Here is a 21,371-nt window from a genome sequence, read left to right on the forward strand (position 1 = left end):
TGTCCTTAGCTTATCAAATATATCAAATGGTATGGGTGATGGAATTTAAAAGCCTGGAGTCATTGTGGCTTACAAGATACTCACCATATAAAATTAATTGACTCAACCAATGTCTATTGAGAGCATCCTATGGGCCCGGTAGCAGCTGTTAATGATAATACCAAAAAATTCAATGGAGAGCTTCCTCTGTTTTCCACCTTTCCTTATGAAGGTTATATTTGTTTAGTGATCTATTCCCCAGACTTCCTAACTGGACAGTATTCTAAGGTTGATCAGTTAGTGATTAACATTTATTGTGTGTCTACTCTGTTTCCAAAGGAAAAAAATCAAAGCTTAGAAAGACCAAGTAACAGGCCATGGGTGCAAAGCCAGCAAAGGATAGAGGCAGATTCGGAATGCAGGTCTGTCTTCACAGACCCTGTAGTTTTTACTCTACCATGTTAAAGCTCTCATTTAAAAATTATGTGAGATTACTATAGCAATTTACTTTTAAACATGCAAAAATAATAACTATTTTTTGCCTGATAGTTTAAATGTGATTAAGAAAATAAAGATGACAGAATGCTAGTTGGACAGTTGTTAAATACACAGTAATGACTGTATGTTAGCACCTTACAGGTGGTTTCAGCTTGTGGTGTTCCAAAGGTACCACCATGTCTGTGTTTGTCTCAGTCCTAAAGTCACAGCTACTTTGGAAGGTTCTAGAGGAGTAAGGCATCAAATTCCTTAAGCAGCTTCCCATTAAGATTAAGGAAAATAAGAACAAATCATGCAATTTTAACATACTGTTGGAATATTGAAAGATACAGGCACAACTGGCCAACACATATTGGAAAACGATGGGGTAATAAATAGCATTTGGACGACTGTCAGTGAAATATGTACGTGATGACAGTGATTACAGATTGTCCTTCCCTCACCGTAAGGGTCTAGGCCCCGCACTTCAGACACCCTGAGCTGAAATGTCCACGTAAATATCACCATGCAATGCACTTCCCCGAGCAATTCTTTTCATTCACACATTTTCCACGTGAGAGAACAAAAGCCCCAAGAGCTGAGGTGGCCTTGCTCAAGGTCACGTAAGTCAGCCAGTACTAAAACTATTAGCCAGTGTTCTGGTTCCATTCAGGACTCTTGTAGCAATATTATGTTCTTTCTCTGTTAAAAAAATATTTAAATAAATCAGAATGAGTCTCTCTTGATACATAGAAAATATGCTTAAATAAAAAAGATTATGAATGGTCTTCAATGGTCTAAAAGCATTTGAATCTTCAAAAGAGCCTTCTTATTACATGGCTACAAATGGTGAATTTATAATAGGAAAAGACAGATTTTCAACTTTAAAAATTCACACCACATATTTACCTTCCAAAGTAATAATTTTCAACATTCTGGAGACATTTTTGTTGTCGTTGTTGTTAGAATTGTGTGAAAGCTATGGAATGTCTCCCAAGAGAAGTTCAGTTATAGACAAAATTTAGCTTATGATATCAGAAGGTTCCTGAACTCCCCCACAAAACCACTTTTGAAACAAAAGATGTCAAGAACTCAATCTTAATTAATGCGTTATCACTGGCAAAATGAGACTCTTTAGCGGAGTAATTGGAATGATTAACATTTATTGATGATATAGAAACAAAAGAAATAATTGCTTTCTACATGGAAAGCTTTTAAGATTTATGTATTATATGTGGGCATGGGAGAAATGTGAGGCTGTCACAAGAAAGCCTCACATTTGAAGGCTTGAAAAATAACACCAATAGAACAAATTGATACTTGGCTTCTTAATGGAGACTATTTTAAGAAAAATATTGATGAATGCTTTGATAATCAACTCTCTTGAATGCTGAGATTTCATTCCCTCTCATCAAATGGTTCCATATCTGTCTGATTTCCAATTGCTATAATGCTCTAATTTTCCAGGGAAATGTGAGACAGAGGTTTCCAGATGCAGGTGCACTCTGTTCTTGGCTGTAGCTTGGCTCTTACCATTAAATTAGGCTGAATCCCATAGAAAAGTTAAAGTTTATTTTATTTCCCCTAAATAAAACTAGACCACGAGATTCTCCTTTTTTACTTCTCTGTGGAACCTGCTTTGGCCCTGCTTGACCTTCTCAGTATTATAAATCTCATGGTAAGAAATAAGATAAAGGGAGCTTGATGCTTATAAGCAATGACTCTTGAGACTCAAAGTAAAAGAGGCATTTTCTGATCATTGTAGATGCCCGGGGATCAAGTAGCTGCCTTGGGAAGTAATGAGCTCTTGGTCACCAGACTGGATTCAGTGGGGCCAGTGTACAGGGGGATTAAGAAGTGAGTCATTAGTATAAGTTCCTTGTCTACCTGAGAGTCATTGATTCCAGGTCAAGGCCAAGGAGTATGCAGGAAAAAGAATTCAGAGTTCCAGAGGTCAGAGTCAGTCCAAGTTTAAAGGAGTCCAGTGGTTGCCATTATCAGACACAGAAGGAAACCAGTAGACCTGGTTGGTTGAATAAATTGGATAGGTGGCAATGGTGGTGATGGTATCATGGTGGTAGTGCTGGTGGCGGTGGCGATGATGGCATATGTGGTGGTAAGATGGCAATAGTAACATTTTCATTACACATGATAGTTTATAAAGCACCTTCACATTACTTATCTTACTTCTTTATGTAAGTGGAAAGGATCAATCCAGGATATGGTTCTCAAACAAGGGCACACTTAAGTTTCCTTTTTTGAGTATAAAAAAGTGAGAGAATTGAAGTCACCTGGGAATTCTGACAAGTGGATTATGAGAAAGGGAAATGTAGCTGCATGTCCTTGTGCTTGAATTAAAGTCATATTCTGCGTTTCCTGTCATTTGTACAGTTTTTCATACCTATTGACCTGGGTTAGGAGTTTCTCAGGATTACTCTTTCACAACTGTCTTCTGCTAAATGTATTTTAACCTATTACTGCCTCTTTATTTGGCTTCACTTATGTCTGATCTCATCGGCTTCCTGTCTTTCAGAAATGTTTTAATTTTAAAATATGATTTTCAACTCATTTGTGGTTTTAGTCATATACATAGATATGTATAAATATAGATAGGATTATCTATAATTCTAACAGATGGAAATATGAATATAGAAATATATACAGATGTAGATATAAATGACATAGGTAGATACATTGATGGTAGATAGGCAGACCCAATGCAGATATAGATGTAGATAGAAATAGAGATACAGATATAAATATAATTATAGATTCTGCCATTTCATCAGAGAAGATTTAGGAGAGGAAGGAAAAAATGAATGTGTTCAGTTCATTGTCATATTCTAGTTCAACACTTCCTCCACCTCTTTTATTGTTTGCTTTTGTTGGATGCTGCATTTACTTTTTAAGTGCAGCTTAAATACAGTTTTGGCATTATGGCATAATTTTTATTTCAGAAGTTTTTATTTTGTGGCTTTAACCATAGAATTTAATTGATATTTTTCAAGTTTGCAATTTTCTTCTGAATCAAAAGTATTATTAAATGAAAAGAAATACTAGAAACATCAATGTTCAAAGTTTTACCAACCTAAAGGTTTTTGTTTTAAACAACTTTCTCGTCATTATTGCTATGACTGTTAAACCGAGGGATAATTGGTTTAATCTTAAATCCAGCACAGCTCTTCCTCATACTGTTTGGTATAAATTTAATAGATGCAACTATAAGACATTTAAAAAAAAGGTCTCATGTTTTAGAAAGCACTCATTTTATCTCTAGGTTTATTTAATCTACAAGCACACAAAAGAAAAATTAAATAGTTCAAACAAAAGGTACTTCTATCCATTTTCTCTATATTTTAAGTAAATCTAGTTGAATGTATAACTCATACAGACATAGTGATTTCTAATTGTTTGATAATTATATAGCATGAATAACACTGATAATAACATCATTTTGTTTTATGAACAATTTCATGAAAATGAGAAAGGCAATGGAAAAAAAGCCAGTAAGACCATATAATTCTCCCTAGTCTGTGGGCTGGAGAAAACCTAATTCATGTTAAATTATATAACTTCATAAGTAGATCGCTTTAGGAGGAATGATTATATAATTTTTATCCAAACCGGGACACTTTTGAGAGGGAAAAAGAGAGCTATCAGTAACTGTCCCAGTTAAACAGACATAAACTGAAACTCTCCAGGGAAAATGAGACATTGGTTACCACAGATATAGTCACACCTTAAGGTTCACTGCATCAAATTTATTCCACATTGAAACTTACCATCCCAAGACTGGTTGGTGATCAATGCAAATTAGCTCCTTTCAAGGAAATAGGAATATACCCATAAGAGGAACTATCAAAGCCAAATAATACTGTGGTTTTTTTTTTGTTTCTTGTTTTGAATCATAAGAAAAGTTGAAATAATTCAGTAATAACCAAACAAAAATTATTAGATTATTCACTTAACTAGTGGTACTCCTATATTATCAAATTTAAAAATATATTCACACTATAAAATATAGCATAAAAATAGTGTATATCTTAAATATGTGCAATTAAAAAAATTTATGTCACATAGACATCACATACCTTGAAGAATAGTACATTTCCAGTTTCTTTAAAGTCCCCTGTATTCTCTTCCCTGACCACAAAGCCCTACCTCCCAGAAGATACTTCTCTCTTAAACTTTTTTAGTTTTTCCTGTGCTTTCTTTATTTTACCACATGAATCTGTATCCCTAGGGAATATATTGTATTGTTTTGCCTACTTTTGAAATTCATTTAAAGCATGCTATCCTCTTTTTGTTCAGCATTAGGTTTTTCATCCTGGTTGCATTTTGCATTAATTTATTAATTTTCACTCACAAATGGTATTTGTTTTTTGACTATACCATGATTTATATGCCCATTTTATGTTAGCTATATATTTTTATGTTTTCAACTTGTTGGCTGTTTTGAACTATACCTCCGTGAAAATTACTGCATGTGGGCTTTGATTCATAATAGTTTTCTAAATATACCTAAAGGTGAAATTCAGTCATAATTTTACTATTATGATGCCAAAGCATATTTTATAGCTGCAACAATTAAACACAGGCACCAACAGTTTAATAAGAGCCCTTAATTATTGCTATTTTGCCATTTCACTAAAATGTTTCTGGTTATTTTACTTATTTGAGATTCATTAAGCCCCTGAGTCATGTATTTGTCATACTACCTCTATTCTGAAAAACTTTCAACTATTCTCTTTTCAAAGATTTTGACTTCCACATTTTCTCTAATCTTTACTCTTATAAATTGAAAAGATGTATGATAGATTGTTCTCAGTTTATCATCTGTTTTTGACAACCTCTTGTAGTTTTCATTTCTTTTTCTCTGTCTGTGCTCTATCCTGGGTAATTTTTTGACATAGCTCTTCTATTTTTTTCTCATTTTTCAACTGTGTCTAATCCCATGGTTCTTAACCAAGGGTAGTTTTGCCCCACCAGGAGATATTTGGCAGTGTCTGGAGGAATTTTTGTCACAATCTGGCATCTAGTGATTAGATACCAAAGATGCTGATAAACATCCCATAAAACAGAGTGTAGCCCTCACAAAGAAAGAATTATCTGGTCCCAATGGTCAGTATTGCTAAAGTTGGAAAAATCTGATCTAATCAATCCATTGAGTTTAAAATTTTAAATGCTACATATTTTATTTGTAATAGTTCTGTTTGATTCTTGTTTTAAATTGCCTAGTCAGCTTTGATAACTTAATTCCTCACTATACTTTCAACACCCACATTCATCTTTAACTGTATTTGATACATTGTGACTCCAATAATTGCAGTGTTTGTGGATTTGATTCTACACTTTGTTGTTTTATCTGTTACTTATGTTGGATTTTTTAAAGTGTATTTTTAATGTAAGCTTAACTTCTTGGATCCCCTGGCTGGTTTGGCTCAGTGGATTGAGCGTCGGCCTGCGAGCTAAGTGTCGCTGGTTCGATCTTCCAGTCAGGGTACATCAGAGAAGGAAAACTCTGACTCCAAAAAACCTCCGCTGCCTTGCGGCATACCTCTTCAGGGGAAAGGCTAAGGGAGTAAACTCCGACAGAAAATCCGGAGCCGGAGTCCCTAAGGCGGTTTGACGTTGTAGTCAACACCGGCAACTCCTGCGGCGCACCTGAAGCCAAGCTGTATTGACTCCGTCTTTCCCTTGGACCCTTCAGCTGCGAAGAGAGGGGGGGTCTGCTGCATGGGCAACAGCAGACCCTCCATATCACCCTGCCCAGGCTCTGTAGCTTCAGCTTCACTGGAGAGGACACTCCAGCGTCATCGCAAGATGTCGATTCAACACGGGAGGAGACAGATACCGTGTCACTCCCGAGTCGGACTGCACAGCCATTCTCGGCGGTGCAGATAGACTCTTAAGAAGCTACACCATCGTCTCTCGAGACGGACGGCTGCCGACGACGAGAACTTCTTGGAACTTAATCTGGGAAAATTCTTTAAGATCTCTGTTAAAAAACAGTGTTATTACTTAGTGGACCAACAATACCGGCATCATCTGCGAGCAAGTTAGAAATGTGAATTTTCAGGCCCTGCAACGGATCTACTGAATCAGAATCTCTGGGGGATGAGGCCAAAGAATCTATTTTATCCATATCCCAAAGTGACCCTTATGCATTCTCAAGTTTGAAGATTTGAGAAGTATTGGTTCAGAGTATTCCTCCAGAGAGGACTTCTGTTTCTTTTTTCAAGCACCTGGGAATATCACCAACCTGAGATCATTTTTAAACTATATTTTTGAGGGCAAGGGGCATGGAGGTAATGACCATTCTAGTCCAAACTTATATGGGAATGTAAGATTTTGATTAAGAATTCTAAAAGACTTCCTCCTTCCCTCCCCTCTATCTCTCTGTTTCTCTCTCCCTTTCTCGCTCTCTCTCTCCTTCTCTCTCCTAACCCAGAGCCAAGAGAAGTCAGTCAGTAGGCCTAGTTCTGAAGAACAGATCTTTTTATCATTCATCCAGTGAGGGTGGCCCCCACCTGGGACCTTTGACTTTATGTTGGACTGTATTACCTGACCGCCTACTACACTTGGGCACAGACTCTTGTGGCCCATTGAAAACACATGCTCTTGTCTCTCTGTAGTCCTCAGTAACCTTTGAGGGGAATATTCCTATACTAGCTCACACCCCTCCTCCCACTTCCACCCCAGAATTCTACTTTCTCATTATTTCTCCTCTTCACTGCCTATTATCTTACGTTAGAAACTAAAGCAAAAACAAAAGGAAGAAAGTTTTGGATATTTTATCCAGTATTTTCAGTGTCTAAATCAGAAGAAGTTTGTCTTCACACTTAATCCATCATATTGTCAGAAACAGAAGTCCTCGCTTGGTTTTAAATTCTTACCCAAACTATGTGCATGATCTGCATTAAGAGTTAAAAAGACTAGCCATCCAGACTGTGCCCTAAATAATGCCTGCCTGGAGCCTGACAACGGAGTCATTTCTGGTGCCCCCAGCAACAGTAGCAATGACAGGGGCAGAGGCAGCCTGTCAGTTACTTAATGATCTCAGGCAGGCTGAGAATCAATACAGGCGAAGTAATAAATACTGACTCACAAGCACATGCCCTCCAGCAAACTAGGTTTCAGTGCACAGTATAACATACAATAACTGCTTATTCCCACTGGTTTTAAATAAATAGGCATCCTGCACTAGCAAGAGCTTTATATTTTTTGGTAAAGCAATAAAAAAAATATTATGTAATTCCCCAGGGGCCAACATAAAATATTCATTCTTTGAAAAGTTAGTTCCTGTTCAGGGTTGTTATATGAGTTTTCAGGATCAGTCAGGGTTTTTTCTCACATAATAAGCTTAGATATAGTCCTAGAGGAAAAGAAATGCATGCAATTATAACCTTCAATTAACCATCGTACCGTGGTAAAAATATTTTATAGGTCCCCAGGCAAAATAAAGCACAGCTGTTTGAATTAGTATTCCAATTCTCTGCTTCACTTTCATAAAGGAAACATTCAATATACATTAATGATCTAATAAAAGGCAGGAAAAAGTGACAAAGAATGTCAAGGAAAAGTAGCCTGACACTTGAAGTTTCCTAGTTGCAAAATGTTAGAGAAATCCAAACTGCATAATGGCATGGCATTTTGTAATTTTAACTAGACAACTGTGTAGCAACCACAAAGAACACCCCCTATAAGACTGAATCATCTGAAATTGTTAGTATTCAATGATGTTTGACCTTCAAACTTAGAAATTCCATATGGTTCTGCCTAATATTTTGTCTTCCCAGTAAAAATTGATTCTTACTTGTCTAGGACCTACAAAACTGTGACGGAATGGAATAGAAGCCATTCTGTGGCACAATGGAACATAAAAACATGATCTGGCAGACATGTTCATAACAAAGAAGAAATTTAAATATGCCTATTTTCTTTCAGGACCATCAGCAAAATTCTCCATGGTATGCCAGTGGTGTCGAATTTTGTGTTGATGTGCACTTTTTTCACCATGCCTCTGACACTCTGTGGTTCTTTCCAGCCACGCAGCATTCTTCCGATTCATTTTTCTTCATTTGTGCTGTGTTTCTCTGTGATGTGAGTCCATCCCTATCCATTCTGTCATGCCTCCATTTTTTGCTGCTTCTTCAGATCGCACTGAGCCGTAAGAGGTAAGCTCCAGCATAAGAGAAAAAAATTGGCTTTCCTTTATCTCCAGGAAGAATTCGTTCGTTGTCCATGGTATTTTGTAACCTTGCTTCTAATATCAATACTTTCTGAACTACACTTTGAAAGATACTTACAACAAATATAATTTCCCGACCACACCCACATTAGAATGCCTTGAATGCTTTTCACACACATTGTGAAGTCAGTACTTGTTCCTAAGTATCTTCAGATACTTCATGAGGATTATAACAAAAAGGCAATATTTGAATTAATCTATATCATCATCTCTTAAAGCAGACAGTGACATTTCCAAATGCTACTGGGTTTTGCAATTTACATGGATAAAATTTGTCATACAAGAACCTCCCCTCCCCTTAATGTGCTGTAGAGCGAATGGGGATTATTTTCATATTGATCTCAATTCCATTTCCAAACATAGATTAGGATTTCCTAGGGCCAAAGTTTAACAATATCTAAGTTTTATCCTAAGGTTTTGAGAGCAGAGAGTTGAAATTGCTTTTCATTCAAAATGCCTTGAGTTTCCTAAGCAAAAGAAAACTTTTTTTTTTTTTCCTGAACAAGGCAAGCCAAAATATATGGGAAGCTATACATAGCACAGCTTGGGTTTTTCATTCATGTATTGATCCTCTCAGAACTGTCTAATAGATAAGAGCAATAAGAGGATCCTCTGCTGGATGCACTTGAGTTCGGCTAAGTTTCTCCCTTGCTAATCCTGAAGGAGCCAGAGTGCATAACATAATGCTCTTTCCAGCTGTGATGCTTCTGTCTTCCTTCATTGAACAATGAATCTCATTGCTTTATGTTGGGAATGTGTCAAAATGTGTCAGGCTAAGAATGAATGGTGTCTCTCGCCTTGCTCTACAGACTGGCATTTGTTTTTAGAGACAGATGTTTGTGCCTTTATAAGAGACAGATTAGCATATCTGAGATGTTTGATAAAATAAATATTTAGTATAAGAAAGGAGTGTAGATATTTAGTCTGTATGTTATGACACCACAATACCGATAAGATTTGATGCAGAAAGTCATTGGACCCTTTGCAGTCGCAGGTCACAACCAAGTCTAGGCCCCAACACAGTTGATTATGGAGTCTCTTCATTAGTGTCCATTGTTTATTAATGATAGATTCTCACCACTAGTGTTCATCTTGCATTCTGCCTTTTCATATAGGTTTACTTTGTATGTTCTGGCAACTCATCATATGCTGTGTAAAGCTGTTGGTTTATACATATATTTCATATTGGAATTCTTCTTTATGGCTTCATTTAAGTTGTAGACACTTAATGGGCTAACTTACTTGAATCATCCCCTGTATTTGAGATACTATGGTACTCAAAAGTATGAAGTAACCAACCAAAGTATGAAGTAGCCTGAAGAGGGAAAGGATTAAGGAAGACTTCTTAGAGGAGGTAACTGAACTAAATCTTAAAAGTGGGAATTTGCCATATGGAAAAGGGGTTCCAAGGCTCTGCAAGCCATGGGAACAGCCAATGGAAAGGTATGAGATGTCATATTTGGGAGACTATTACCAATTTGACGTAAGTGGATGGCGGACTACTTGAGACAGGGATGGAAGGGGAGAGGACCCAAATAGCAAAGATTCCTGTTTATTTTATGATTGAGGTGGATGGAGTTGATAATAGATTTTAAAGGGGAAAACGATGTGATCATATATTTGTGTTTAAGAAAAATAACATTACTTAACATTAATGTCTCGTTTTTAAGGAATGACTTTCTACATGCATTCTAGAAATCAACTTTTACCAAGATTCATATAAGTATAAATTAAGACAATGTAGACACCAAAGAGGGACTAGTATAGACCTGAGAGAGAATCCTGGCACTGAATCCTCTGTACACCCTTCCTCAGCTATATGATAATGGAAAAATTATGCTACATTTTGAAAAAATATTAAAATGAAAATATTATTTCTAGGTCATAAAGTTATGATAATTAAGAATTATAATTCATAAAAATTAATTATCATGTAATTGATACTCTCTATTCACCCCTGTTTTAACATTATGGATCAATGCATAACACTATTGCTTGAAATGAAGAAAAAAGTTTCAATTTGAAAACCTGTGGTTACTAAGCAACCTGTGGTTATTAGATAACTCTGAGGCCATAGCTAATATTATGATGTATTTTTTAAAACTAGCACAAGTCAAAATACCCATTAAATGTTGATATATGTATTTTTGTGACATGTTGACCTTCTATGGGAAACTTAACACTCCTTCCCTCATTAAAAAATTTTTTTTTTATCTTGTAAAGAGTTTAGTAGATATATGACCTTACTAGTTTCTAAGTACAACTGAAAGTTGTTCTTTTATTTTTTTCAAGCACATCTTAATATGACAAGATACAGCCACATTTGTGATTTTCTGAAATGCTCAGGTTTTTGTTTATCAATTAACTGATTTCCTCTTTATCAAACATTCTCAGTTAAAGCCCTGCTTGTTTAAGAAAATTTGGTCTGTTATTCATGGCAAAGTTGGGGGGTAAAAGACTAACTCAACAAAATCTAGTAAGCACGTCCTTTTCTTACTGGCCAAAATACTCTGGAGCGGTTATATTTTCTTGGAGCATGTGGATGGTCATAGATTATAGATTATTGTTGCAACAAAATTACTATTGACACCCTTGGTTAGCATAAGACTAGTCCTAGAAATTGAATATTTGTTTGCTTCATGTTACAATTTTAGGTTTAAAAAGCTTCATATTTAAAAGCATTAAAAATTATTTCACTCTCATACTCAAATCCCAGCTGCCTCTTAAATATGCAAAATGAGTCTGAAATGACTTGCAATTCTGCAAAAGAAGAAAAATAAACACAGAAACCTATTTAAACTGTAATTCTTCAATATCCAAATTTGCCTTTGTGGGTTCATTTTCCATATTCTCCACTAATGTGTTAACCACATTAACACTGCCCTGGGAAATAACAGCTGAACTGAGTCAAAAACTGAAATAAACTAAGAGTGCATAGTAATTCCCTTTAAGGTCAATTTATTGTTCATTAACCCCATATCATTCTTTCCTTAACAACGCGATGTAGGAAGCTCCCGTGGTAGCCAGAGCAGCGCTGTTCCTGGAATGTGCCCGTTTCGTTCACCGCTGCAACCGTGGCAACTGGCCCGAGTGGATGAAAGGACATCACGTGAATATCACCAAGAAGGGCCTGTCCAGGGGACGGTCTCCCATCGTGGGCAACAAGCGGAACCAGAAGCTACAGTGGAATGCGGCCAAGCTCTTCTACCAATGGGGAGACGTGAGCTTTTCATTTTCTTCTATAAAAATGAGGGGGCTTGTGTCAAGGGAAGACATTTTGTGTTTATGTTTGTTTGTTTGTTTGTTTGTTTTTGAGACAATGTACTAAGTACTTTGTCTGTGTGCCAGGCACTGAACAAAACATTTTAGGGAGAAATAATGTTAATTCATTTAACCCTCCCAGTAAATCTGTGAAGTTAGACATTATTAGCCTTTCTGTCTCCTTCCCTGGTTCTTGCTTCCTTCCTGCTTATAAATGTGTTTTCCCAAGATATTTCCTAATTTCTTTCTGCATAATTTCCCCCGGGGTTACCTTTATTCTTGTGTTTCCAGCTGTTAACTGTATGCCAGCGGCACAGGCTTCTCTATCTGTAACACTTCACATCCCAGGCCAGCATTGCCAACTGCACTCTGGGGGCATTCACGTAATACTCCATCTGACCAAAATAAAACTGTTCTTCCCATAATAAATACACCTCCCACCCCATCTGCAACCCCTCCTCAAATTCCTGTTCTCATTAATGATTCCACCATCATCTAAAATGACAGCTTTTGAACAGATTCCAAACCTCCTTCCCTTATTGATTTCACCCCCTCCACACCGCTAATGTCCCTTCAGGTCAGATTTCTCATCTGGATCAATAAAGTATTTTTCTGTCTGGTCTCCTCCCCACAGGAGACCAAATCCTACACACTGCCGATAAAGTAATCTCTTTCGTGCATCACGATCCGTCTGAAAGCAGGACATTCATACTTATCTCCCGGCCTCCAGACTTGTCCCTTCCAATTGACTGTCCAAACTGCTGTCAGGGTGATGAGCCTAAAATGCAAATCAGGTTGTGCTTCCCACCCACTTACATGCTTCAGTGGCCCTTCTCTTCCCCGGGGGATAAAACCAAAATTGCTTAGCCTGGAATCACTGCTCTTTCCACAGCTGATGAAGTCAAATGAACTACTGTACAAGTATCTAAAGAACATTTATCTCAATCTTTTGCATCAAAGAGATGTTCAATAATAGTAAGCTATTACATTAATTTTGGAAAGCAGGCTACATAGTTTGTCTTTGAATTTCTAGTTAATGAGCACAGTGTCCCTTGAATGAGTGATAAGGTTTCTTCTCCCCAACTCAGAAACTACCTTTTATCATCCTTCAGAAAGTAAAATGAAGTTCAGCTTCAAGAACTGTAGGATCTGGTTCTAATTTCCCTTTCCAGCCTCTCTGTACATTATTTCTTCTCACAAAATGGCGCTTCAACCAAGTGGCTTGTCAGTCTGTGGCCACATCAGTTTATTTCCCTAAATGTGGATCTTTTGTGACTTTCTGTCTGGAATACCGACTCTTTCCCTTCCCCATTACCCAGAACACCAATTCTTCAAAGTGTGCAGCAATGAGACTTTCTATTATTCTCCAAACTGCATCTAAACTCTCCAGCTTCTGAACTAATAAACTTCGGAATTCTTTCCCCACTTAATGCGTTATTTTGGTATGTTATTACCTCCCCAATAGACTCTATGGTCTGTGACAGGGAAAGAGCAAAAGACATTGAGTCAAACAGCCTGTCCTGTGTTTGAATCCTAGTTCACAGCTTGCGGAGTAACGCTGAGCAAGTCTTTCAACCTCTCTAACCATCCCAATTCCCGAACAATGATCATTCTGTATGAAGATTTATTATCTAGTAGGTCTCATTAAACAAAGATTTCAGTGTGCTATAGCAATTTATTCAACTTTATGTTTTATTTATAACCTAAAAATTACCTCACCTAATAAATATCTGGTGAATGAAGAAGGGAATAAACATGGCTCTAAGGCATTTTTCTAGTCTTGGAAGAGGTGCAGAGCTCTAAATTAGTATTTAGACATTTCGTATTATTCCAGAAAGTTCCTGTTTTGGCAACCCTTTAGCTTTTGTTAATTGTGGATTTAACTTCGGATGTTTATTTTCAACATCCTGGGAGGACCAATATAGAATCTTTCCCCTTTGAATCTCACCATTAAGTTTGCTGGCTCCCTCCAAACTCACGTTGCATGTCCTCCTTTGGACGGGATCTCCAAAACGGTGGCATCAGGACAAGGCTTATTGTTGAGGTGGTGCTTCTTGTCTTGATGTTTTGTTTTGTTTGCTTAAAACATGTCAGGCTGGTAGCTAAAAAGTTAGGATCCTGTGATATCTGTTTACACTGCTTTCTTTCTTTAGATGTGGTTTTTCTTAATCCTCTAATCCTAGAGTTTAAGGAGACCTTTTTGTTTCCAGATAGACAAGACATTCATACAACTTGTGTTTTTATTGAAGTATTTTGGACATATTTTTATCTGTCAGTTTCCAGTAGTGAATGTAATTTCTTGCATATCCAGAACTTAGTAACTTTTCTAAGTAGTTGCAAAGAATGATACAGAAGAAAGGAAAAGTCTAGATGGAATTTTGTTCTTACTAATGCACAGAGTAACCCAACTGGCAAACTCTAAGTTTAGCACTCATTTTAGCTTTTTTCCTAACTTTTCTTGCTATGCTTGTGTTTCTTCCACTGTTGCATATGGTGTATAATTGGAATATAAAAGAAATTAAAGATACTGTATTTTGTGTCTTCTTATGGAAAATTCCTTTTGGCAAATCAGTCAATAGTGCATGATGATTCAGAATAACTAATAGCAAGTACTAGGTCTATGAATACCTTATATGAAACCTGTATTGTCCATGTGCTGGATTATTAAAAGTCACATTACTAATGTTGATGTTGGGTAACTCTACCAAAAGGGTAGTTAGTATTTCTTACTAATTCAGAGAGTATCACGGAGGGGAAGAACAAGGTCTATTTAAAAAGCCAATAGTGCATATAGAATGGCAGATATAAATAAAATTGCAGTACTGGAATTCTTGCCAACCTCCACAATCATTAGCACAACAGTGACATTCTCATAAAATAGCATAATCAGAAGTACTCTGAAAAACTGTGACTTCTTATTTTTACTGCAACAAAATCCTCCATTAAAGACTGCATACTCCCATATATGAGACCTATAAAATAAATGACCCTTAAATAAGTGAAAATATTTTCACCGAGTGAGTAAATGGAAAAAAATTTATAGGAGTATACAAAGGTATCATGCTACTTCTTAAAAGTGTTTAGTCTAAATGACCTTGGAGATAGCATCATTGTCTTCCATCTCTGGATTTTCACATTGGAAAACATGGTAAGAATAGCACTCTGGCATAGAGAGGATGCTTGGTTATGCGGGAAATAATTCCCATGGATTGGTTTTTTGTGTCCTCTGTAATGAGAGAGCCTGCTTCACAGTCCGATATACTTTATGCTGTTTATTTTTTTCCCCATGGTAGGCAATCGGCGTCCGATTGAATGAGCTGTGCCACGGGGAAAGCGAGAGTCCGGCCAGTCTGCTGGGTCTCATTTATGATGAAGAGACCAAAAGGAGACTGAGGAAGGAGGATGAGGAAGAAGACTTTTTAGATGACAGTAAGGAGACTCCCTTTACTACAAGAACCCCTGCTCGTAAGAACCTCTGCTTTAGGAGCACTTAATATTTCTCTTTCCTCTTTCATATTCTTACCACCTTCCCATGTCCCCCCACGGCACCTTGTCCTCTATTCCCCGTGCATGGGTGGGAAGCATGCACATAAAGCCACACAAAGAGGAGGGCAAGAACCAGAAGGAAGAGCCTATAGACAGGGTCAAAGAGTTGTAGGCCTTCTAGAACTTCCATTGCTTTGTAGTGTCTGACTCGTATTATACAAGATTAGTATTAGAGAAAATTAAGTTATGGAATTTTACTGTCCCAGAAGAGGTTTGGTCAGATTTTATATTTTACTTTTGCTTCTGGAGATAAAAAATAAAAATGTAATTTATACCAAATGAAATTGAAGATGACATACTTCCCAAATTACTAACATATTGTAATATTTAATCAGAGTGTATTGTAGCATTTGACATGAAATTGAAATATTAAAAGAATCATTGCCCTGGCCAATGTCGCTCAGTTGGTTGAAGCATTATCCCATAATGGAAAGGTTGCAGGTTCTATTCCTGGTCAGGGCATATACCTAGGTTGCAGGTTTATCCCTGATCTGAGCAAGATCTATGATCCCTGGTCCGTTGCATACAGGTATGATAGGCAATCAAATGATATTTCTCTGTCATATCGATGTTTCTCTCTCTCCCTTCCTCTTTCTCTAAAAGCAATGAAAAATGTCCTTGTTTGAGGATAAAAAATAATATATACATATATAAAAAGATTCAGATTTTTAGAACTACGAATATTCTGTACTATAGTTACTTATTAAAATTATAATTGAGTCCTACTATAGAAAAATAGAGACGGAGATTCCTGTACATCCCTCTCTAAAACCATTTTGTGCATTTATATGTTTTATGCCACACAAACTTGTATGTATATGTACTGCTGCCTTTTATGGAGCATAAAGTTCCACTGTGATTATGTAATCAGTAGCATTATCTGATGAAGTCAGTGAAGCCTCTTCCTCTTTATCTTCCCTAGTGGTTTCAAACTCACACTCCCTAATTATGTCTTTAGGGTTGTCCTTAAGTAATGCTAAACTTATTACATCTTTATAGTCATGAAATATAAAGACTATATTTCATGGTTAGAATGTAACATTAGACAGAATTGAATAATAAAGACAATGTATTGTCTTCTTTTCCACTTTCATATCAAGGATATTTTTTTTCAGTTTTTAAAATCATTTTGCTTTTTTTCAGCCCTTATCAAATGAGAGCAGATCTTATTGACTTAGCTGTTGATGAAACACCAAATCCTGACATCAGGCTTTCAGCCTTATGGTGAAAGTTGCCCCAATGATTTCCCCAAGTTCATAGGAGTCTAAACCCTCCTAGGATGACTCATGGAATTGAGTCTGATCCATAGAAAGACTCAATGATTATTGAGTAATCACAGAACCTATTGAAAGCCTGCCAGGAGACATCCCCAAACTGCCCTGAATCTCCCAGGGGACTTTCAGAACAGAGAAGAGCCAAAGCAACATTAGTTGGACATATCCTCATAGACCAACATGATCTTGATTCTCCATGAGAGTATCTAAGTATTATTTACCAACATGTTATACCTAGTATATTAGCTTTTTTTGTGAGATTAGGCATTACTCTATCAATAATAGAATATTTGAGATGATAGTTATGAGAGACCCTGGATGGAGGACTAAGGTTATTGTCTGTATACAGGACTGACAAGAAGAATCCAGATGAAAACCTCAGAAGCAAAAGGACAGATCCATAAGTTTACACTGAATATATAGTGTTTAATTATTTTTAAAAAATCATTGCAAATCCAGGCAAGTTCTAGAGGCATGTAGCCTCCATCAGACATAATATTGGAATGTCTGGTTTCATTCCACTTTCAAGTCAATACATAGCTCATCTTGCATTTAAAAGATAATTAGGGTGCAACTCTGCATAGGTTTGGAAATTCTAAAGAACTTTTGTCTCTTTGATTCTTAAAAAGAGGCAATGTTCCCGGCTGCATATTACCTCTGGAGAGGAAATAATGGTTTTCATGAGTAAACAACAGCCAGATATCTTCAAAAAGACCATAATTTCCACCTTCTGTCCATATAAACCATGAAGTATGTATTCTACTTAATTAAGAAAACCTAATACATGGGAAACATTTTAGAGGTGTTTGTAGGAATGTTGATATGCAGTGATATTGTTTGCTTAATGACTTGATTCATTCAAAATGAACAGCTATTTTCTTTTATGAGAGAACTCTGTATGGCTTTGGTCTTCTTTTCTGAACACTGATATGTGATCAGTAAATTTTTGCTTGATTTTTGATGTATTTGAGAGTTTTAAATCCTGGGAATTAAAAAAATCTTCATGGTGTCAACTTGGCCATTACCTTTAGAGAAAAAAATCCATTAGTTGATCTATGGTAGATGCAATGTTCTGCTCATTCAAAGACCAGTATTTTTTAGAACAAAGGAGAATATTTACATACTTCTAATGTAGCTATACCTTAATATGGCAGGCTAATTTGTGTAAACTGATGATAGAGCTGTTTAGGTATGTCTTATTTATGCTACAGAAACATATCTGGACTAGGACTGAAATAACTTCACTGCCCTCAGAACATCAAGAGAGATGTGTCTTATAAAATGAACCAGCAGGATTTTTGTAGTTTCAAATTTAGTTCACCACCATGTATACAGTCTAAATCTGATTGAATGGCGATGTGAAAATCTTACAAAAGTGCTTTCCCATTCCTGTTTTCATTAAAAGGCTTTTTAGTTTAGCGGAGCTGCATTTTATTACTCTATGAGGCTGTAAGGAGAATAATTTAATTCTTAATTGCCATTTTAATGCTCAGGCATTTTTTATATTGCACAATTACAAGATGGAAGAAAAGAGAGTCTGTTAATGCACAGATTATGGTAAAGGGAATAGCTAAATCAAACATGTATAGACAACGTTCTCATATGCACTTTCATTTTGGACATGTTTAGGTAACGTTCTCACATGCAATTTGATTTTACACATGTGTAGCTGTGTTCATTGAACCATGCCTCTCTTTATTTTAGTTTGTTTACTTACGAAAGAACTCTTTCATTCCATAGGTACTGTGAACCCCTCAAAATGTGGTTGCCCCTTTGCCTTGAAGATGGCAGCGTGCCAACTTCTCCTGGAGATTACCACCTTCCTGCGAGAGACCTTTTCTTGCCTGCCCAGACCACGCACTGAGCCTCTGGTGGTAAGGAAAGCATGCGCGTTAATAACCAGGCTACTTGGTGAGGCTGAGACACATGGCTAGGTTTTAAGTATTCACAATTTCTTTAAATGTCCAATGGCCAAATGTATCATATAATTTAAAGTTCAGCCAAGAGATGTTCATATATAAAAATAAAATCTTTTCCATTTAAAAAATAATAACTCTAAGGTTAAACTTGAAATCACAAAGATAGCGCCATTGGGTAAAATGTTTGATTGATCATTATCAATAATGCTAGAAACATATACGAATGTGTAGGTTCCTCTACACTGCAGACTATGGAGAGTTTTATGGCCAGAATGTTTTTTGGAAATTTCTGACAGGTTTTTTTTTTTATACTAGCAGTTAATAAATCCATACAGAAATGTGCTCCCAATGAGTTTTCTCATTTAAATTATGGGCAAAAAGACTTCTTTGAGCAGTTAGCATGAAAACATCCCCAGGGATACATAGTATTTTCTGCTGCTTTTCTTATGGATGGGCCCAAAAAGATACACATACACAGAAACACACACACAAACACACAGACACTCGCACACACATACACATACTCTTGTACCATCACACTGTCTGATTTGTTTAACAGAAGCTAAGAACACTCTGTAAAATCCAGTCTTCACGGAGCATGGGGGACAGGGATGCACGTCAGAGCTGATTTTTATGTTTCTTAGTTTTCTAACAGGCACCCAAGTTTCCAGTGGTTCTTTCATTATAGGCACCATCAAACCAGAGCTGAGGAACTAGACAAGTTCTTTCTTTTTCCCTTTATACAAGGCTTACACTACTCTACCAGAAAAAGTACTACACTGACAGCCTGTGTGCTTTCATTGAAGGGAATTTTACAACCCACCAGCTCTCCTGTTTTTTTACCCAAACTCAGCGTGAGCAAGGCCATGCCCTAATCCTGGTGGGGCCGAAAGGATCTGTGCTCTGGTTTTCCTGAGCAGTGCCGTTCCCTCTGGTCTTTCAGGGTCTGCAGAGCCCATTTCCTCACACTCTGAAACAGAAAGTGGATATTTTCAACTTGGAAACATGTGTGGGTAAAATATATGTTTTTAAGAGAAACACACCTACATTTGGAATGTGAAACTACATCATTTGGATATTGAAAAAAGCAGTTTCTCCCACTGCTCTTATTTAATTTTATATTAACCTGAGCCTCTAGTTTTCTGAATTGTTAACTTTACTATTATATTGAAGCTACTTCATCAAATCAAATCAAGACAACCACTTAATACATGTATTTAGTTTAAAATCCAGTATGATAAAATATCTGGTCTTTAGATATCTCATTATTATCAACATTCTCATTAGACTGAAGTCTTCATAAAAGCACAAAGGTGTATCTATTTTTAAGTTTTCAGATTTTTATTGACCATTTTGATCCCTTGGGATTTAGAAAGAGAATCTTAAAGTTCAACTTATATATACTTTTTCCCTTTCAACTCTATAAAGCTATAGTTTAGTGATCCTTATTATTATAACAAATTTATTTTTTAATCAATCACATATTTTAAAAATTACTTTATAACCAACTGGCAGACTGGTGGGAAATGCCAATAAATTAAGTTAAAACAGATCCTCCAGTCATTCAGTCAATAGGAGGAAAGTTTTCACTGCGACATTGTCTTTAACAAGGTCTCAGAAATCATTTATTCATTGCATTAGAATTTTCACATTCAAGTGTAGTTTTATATGTCTTTTTTTTGGCAGGGCGGGTTGACCTTTATAAAATAATTGAGAAAGAAGCTTTTTCTCATATATAATCTATTTAAATATAGTTGATGGTAAAAAACAAAAAACAAAAAAAAGCTCAAGTCAATTCTAACCTATTGTAGAAAAAGCAATGAGTATCATAAAACTATTTTACTAACACAGATGCTGCAAATGCTTGAAGTTGCATTTTAATAAATTGTATTAAATAGTGAATCTATCAGGCTAAGCATAAATACCATCAAAATAAAATCCCCTGGCATTTTAACAATACATTTGCTGCAAGGGTACTTATAGATCTTTGGAGTGTTTTATTAGATCAATAACATTTTTTAAAAATATGTTTTATTGATTATGCTGTTACAGTTGTCCCAATTTCTTTTCCCTCTGCTCCCCTCCACCCAATGAGCCCCCTTCCCTCCAATTGTCCCCCCTTAGTCCATTCCCATTGGTTGTGCAAATAGTTTCCCCAACATCCTCCTGTCTACTCCACTCCCTCCTACTATGCTTCTTAATTCCTCCATCATCTCCCTCCCTTCCCTTCCCCCTCCCTGCTGACCTCCCCCCAATATGTTCCCCATACCTATAGTTCTTTTTCCACTCTCGTTGCCTACTTAGTTTGCCTTTGTTTCAATTCCCTAGCTCCTGTTATTGGTTGTTGTGATACAGCTTTCATTTTAATGTTCATAGTTTTGATCCTCCTTCATCTAAACAAGTCCCTTTAACATCTCATATAACAGTGGTTTGCATCTGATGAGCTCCTTCAGTTTCACTTTGTCCTGGAAGCACTTTCTCTGCCCTTCTATTCTGAATGACAGCTTCGCTGTGTAGAGTAATCGTGGTTGTAGGCTTTTGCTTTTCATTACTTTGAATATTTCCTGCCAGTCCCTTCTTGCCTGCAGGGTCTCCTTTGAGAAGTCAGCTGATGGTCTAATTGGGACCCCTTTGTACATAATTTTCTTCTCTCTTGCTGCTTTT

General features: G+C 36.6%; 1 protein-coding gene across 3 annotated transcripts in view; it reads left to right on the plus strand.

Annotated features, from left to right (window-relative positions):
• UNC80 (unc-80 subunit of NALCN channel complex) overlaps positions 1 to 21,371 on the plus strand; it is a 174,985-nt gene that overhangs the window by 57,502 nt on the left and 96,112 nt on the right. For all 3 annotated transcript variants that reach the window (XM_090283247.1, XM_090283255.1, XM_090283261.1), the window contains exons 23-25: positions 11,715 to 11,927; positions 15,262 to 15,397; positions 18,529 to 18,662. In XM_090283247.1, coding sequence (XP_090139373.1) covers positions 11,715 to 11,927; positions 15,262 to 15,397; positions 18,529 to 18,662 — 483 coding nt within the window. The remainder of the gene's footprint in view (positions 1 to 11,714; positions 11,928 to 15,261; positions 15,398 to 18,528; positions 18,663 to 21,371) is intronic.

This window comes from Furipterus horrens, unplaced genomic scaffold (genome assembly GCF_987537825.1).
Source record: "Furipterus horrens unplaced genomic scaffold, mFurHor1.1.pri manual_scaffold_1, whole genome shotgun sequence".
Taxonomy (NCBI): Eukaryota; Metazoa; Chordata; class Mammalia; order Chiroptera; family Furipteridae; genus Furipterus; species Furipterus horrens.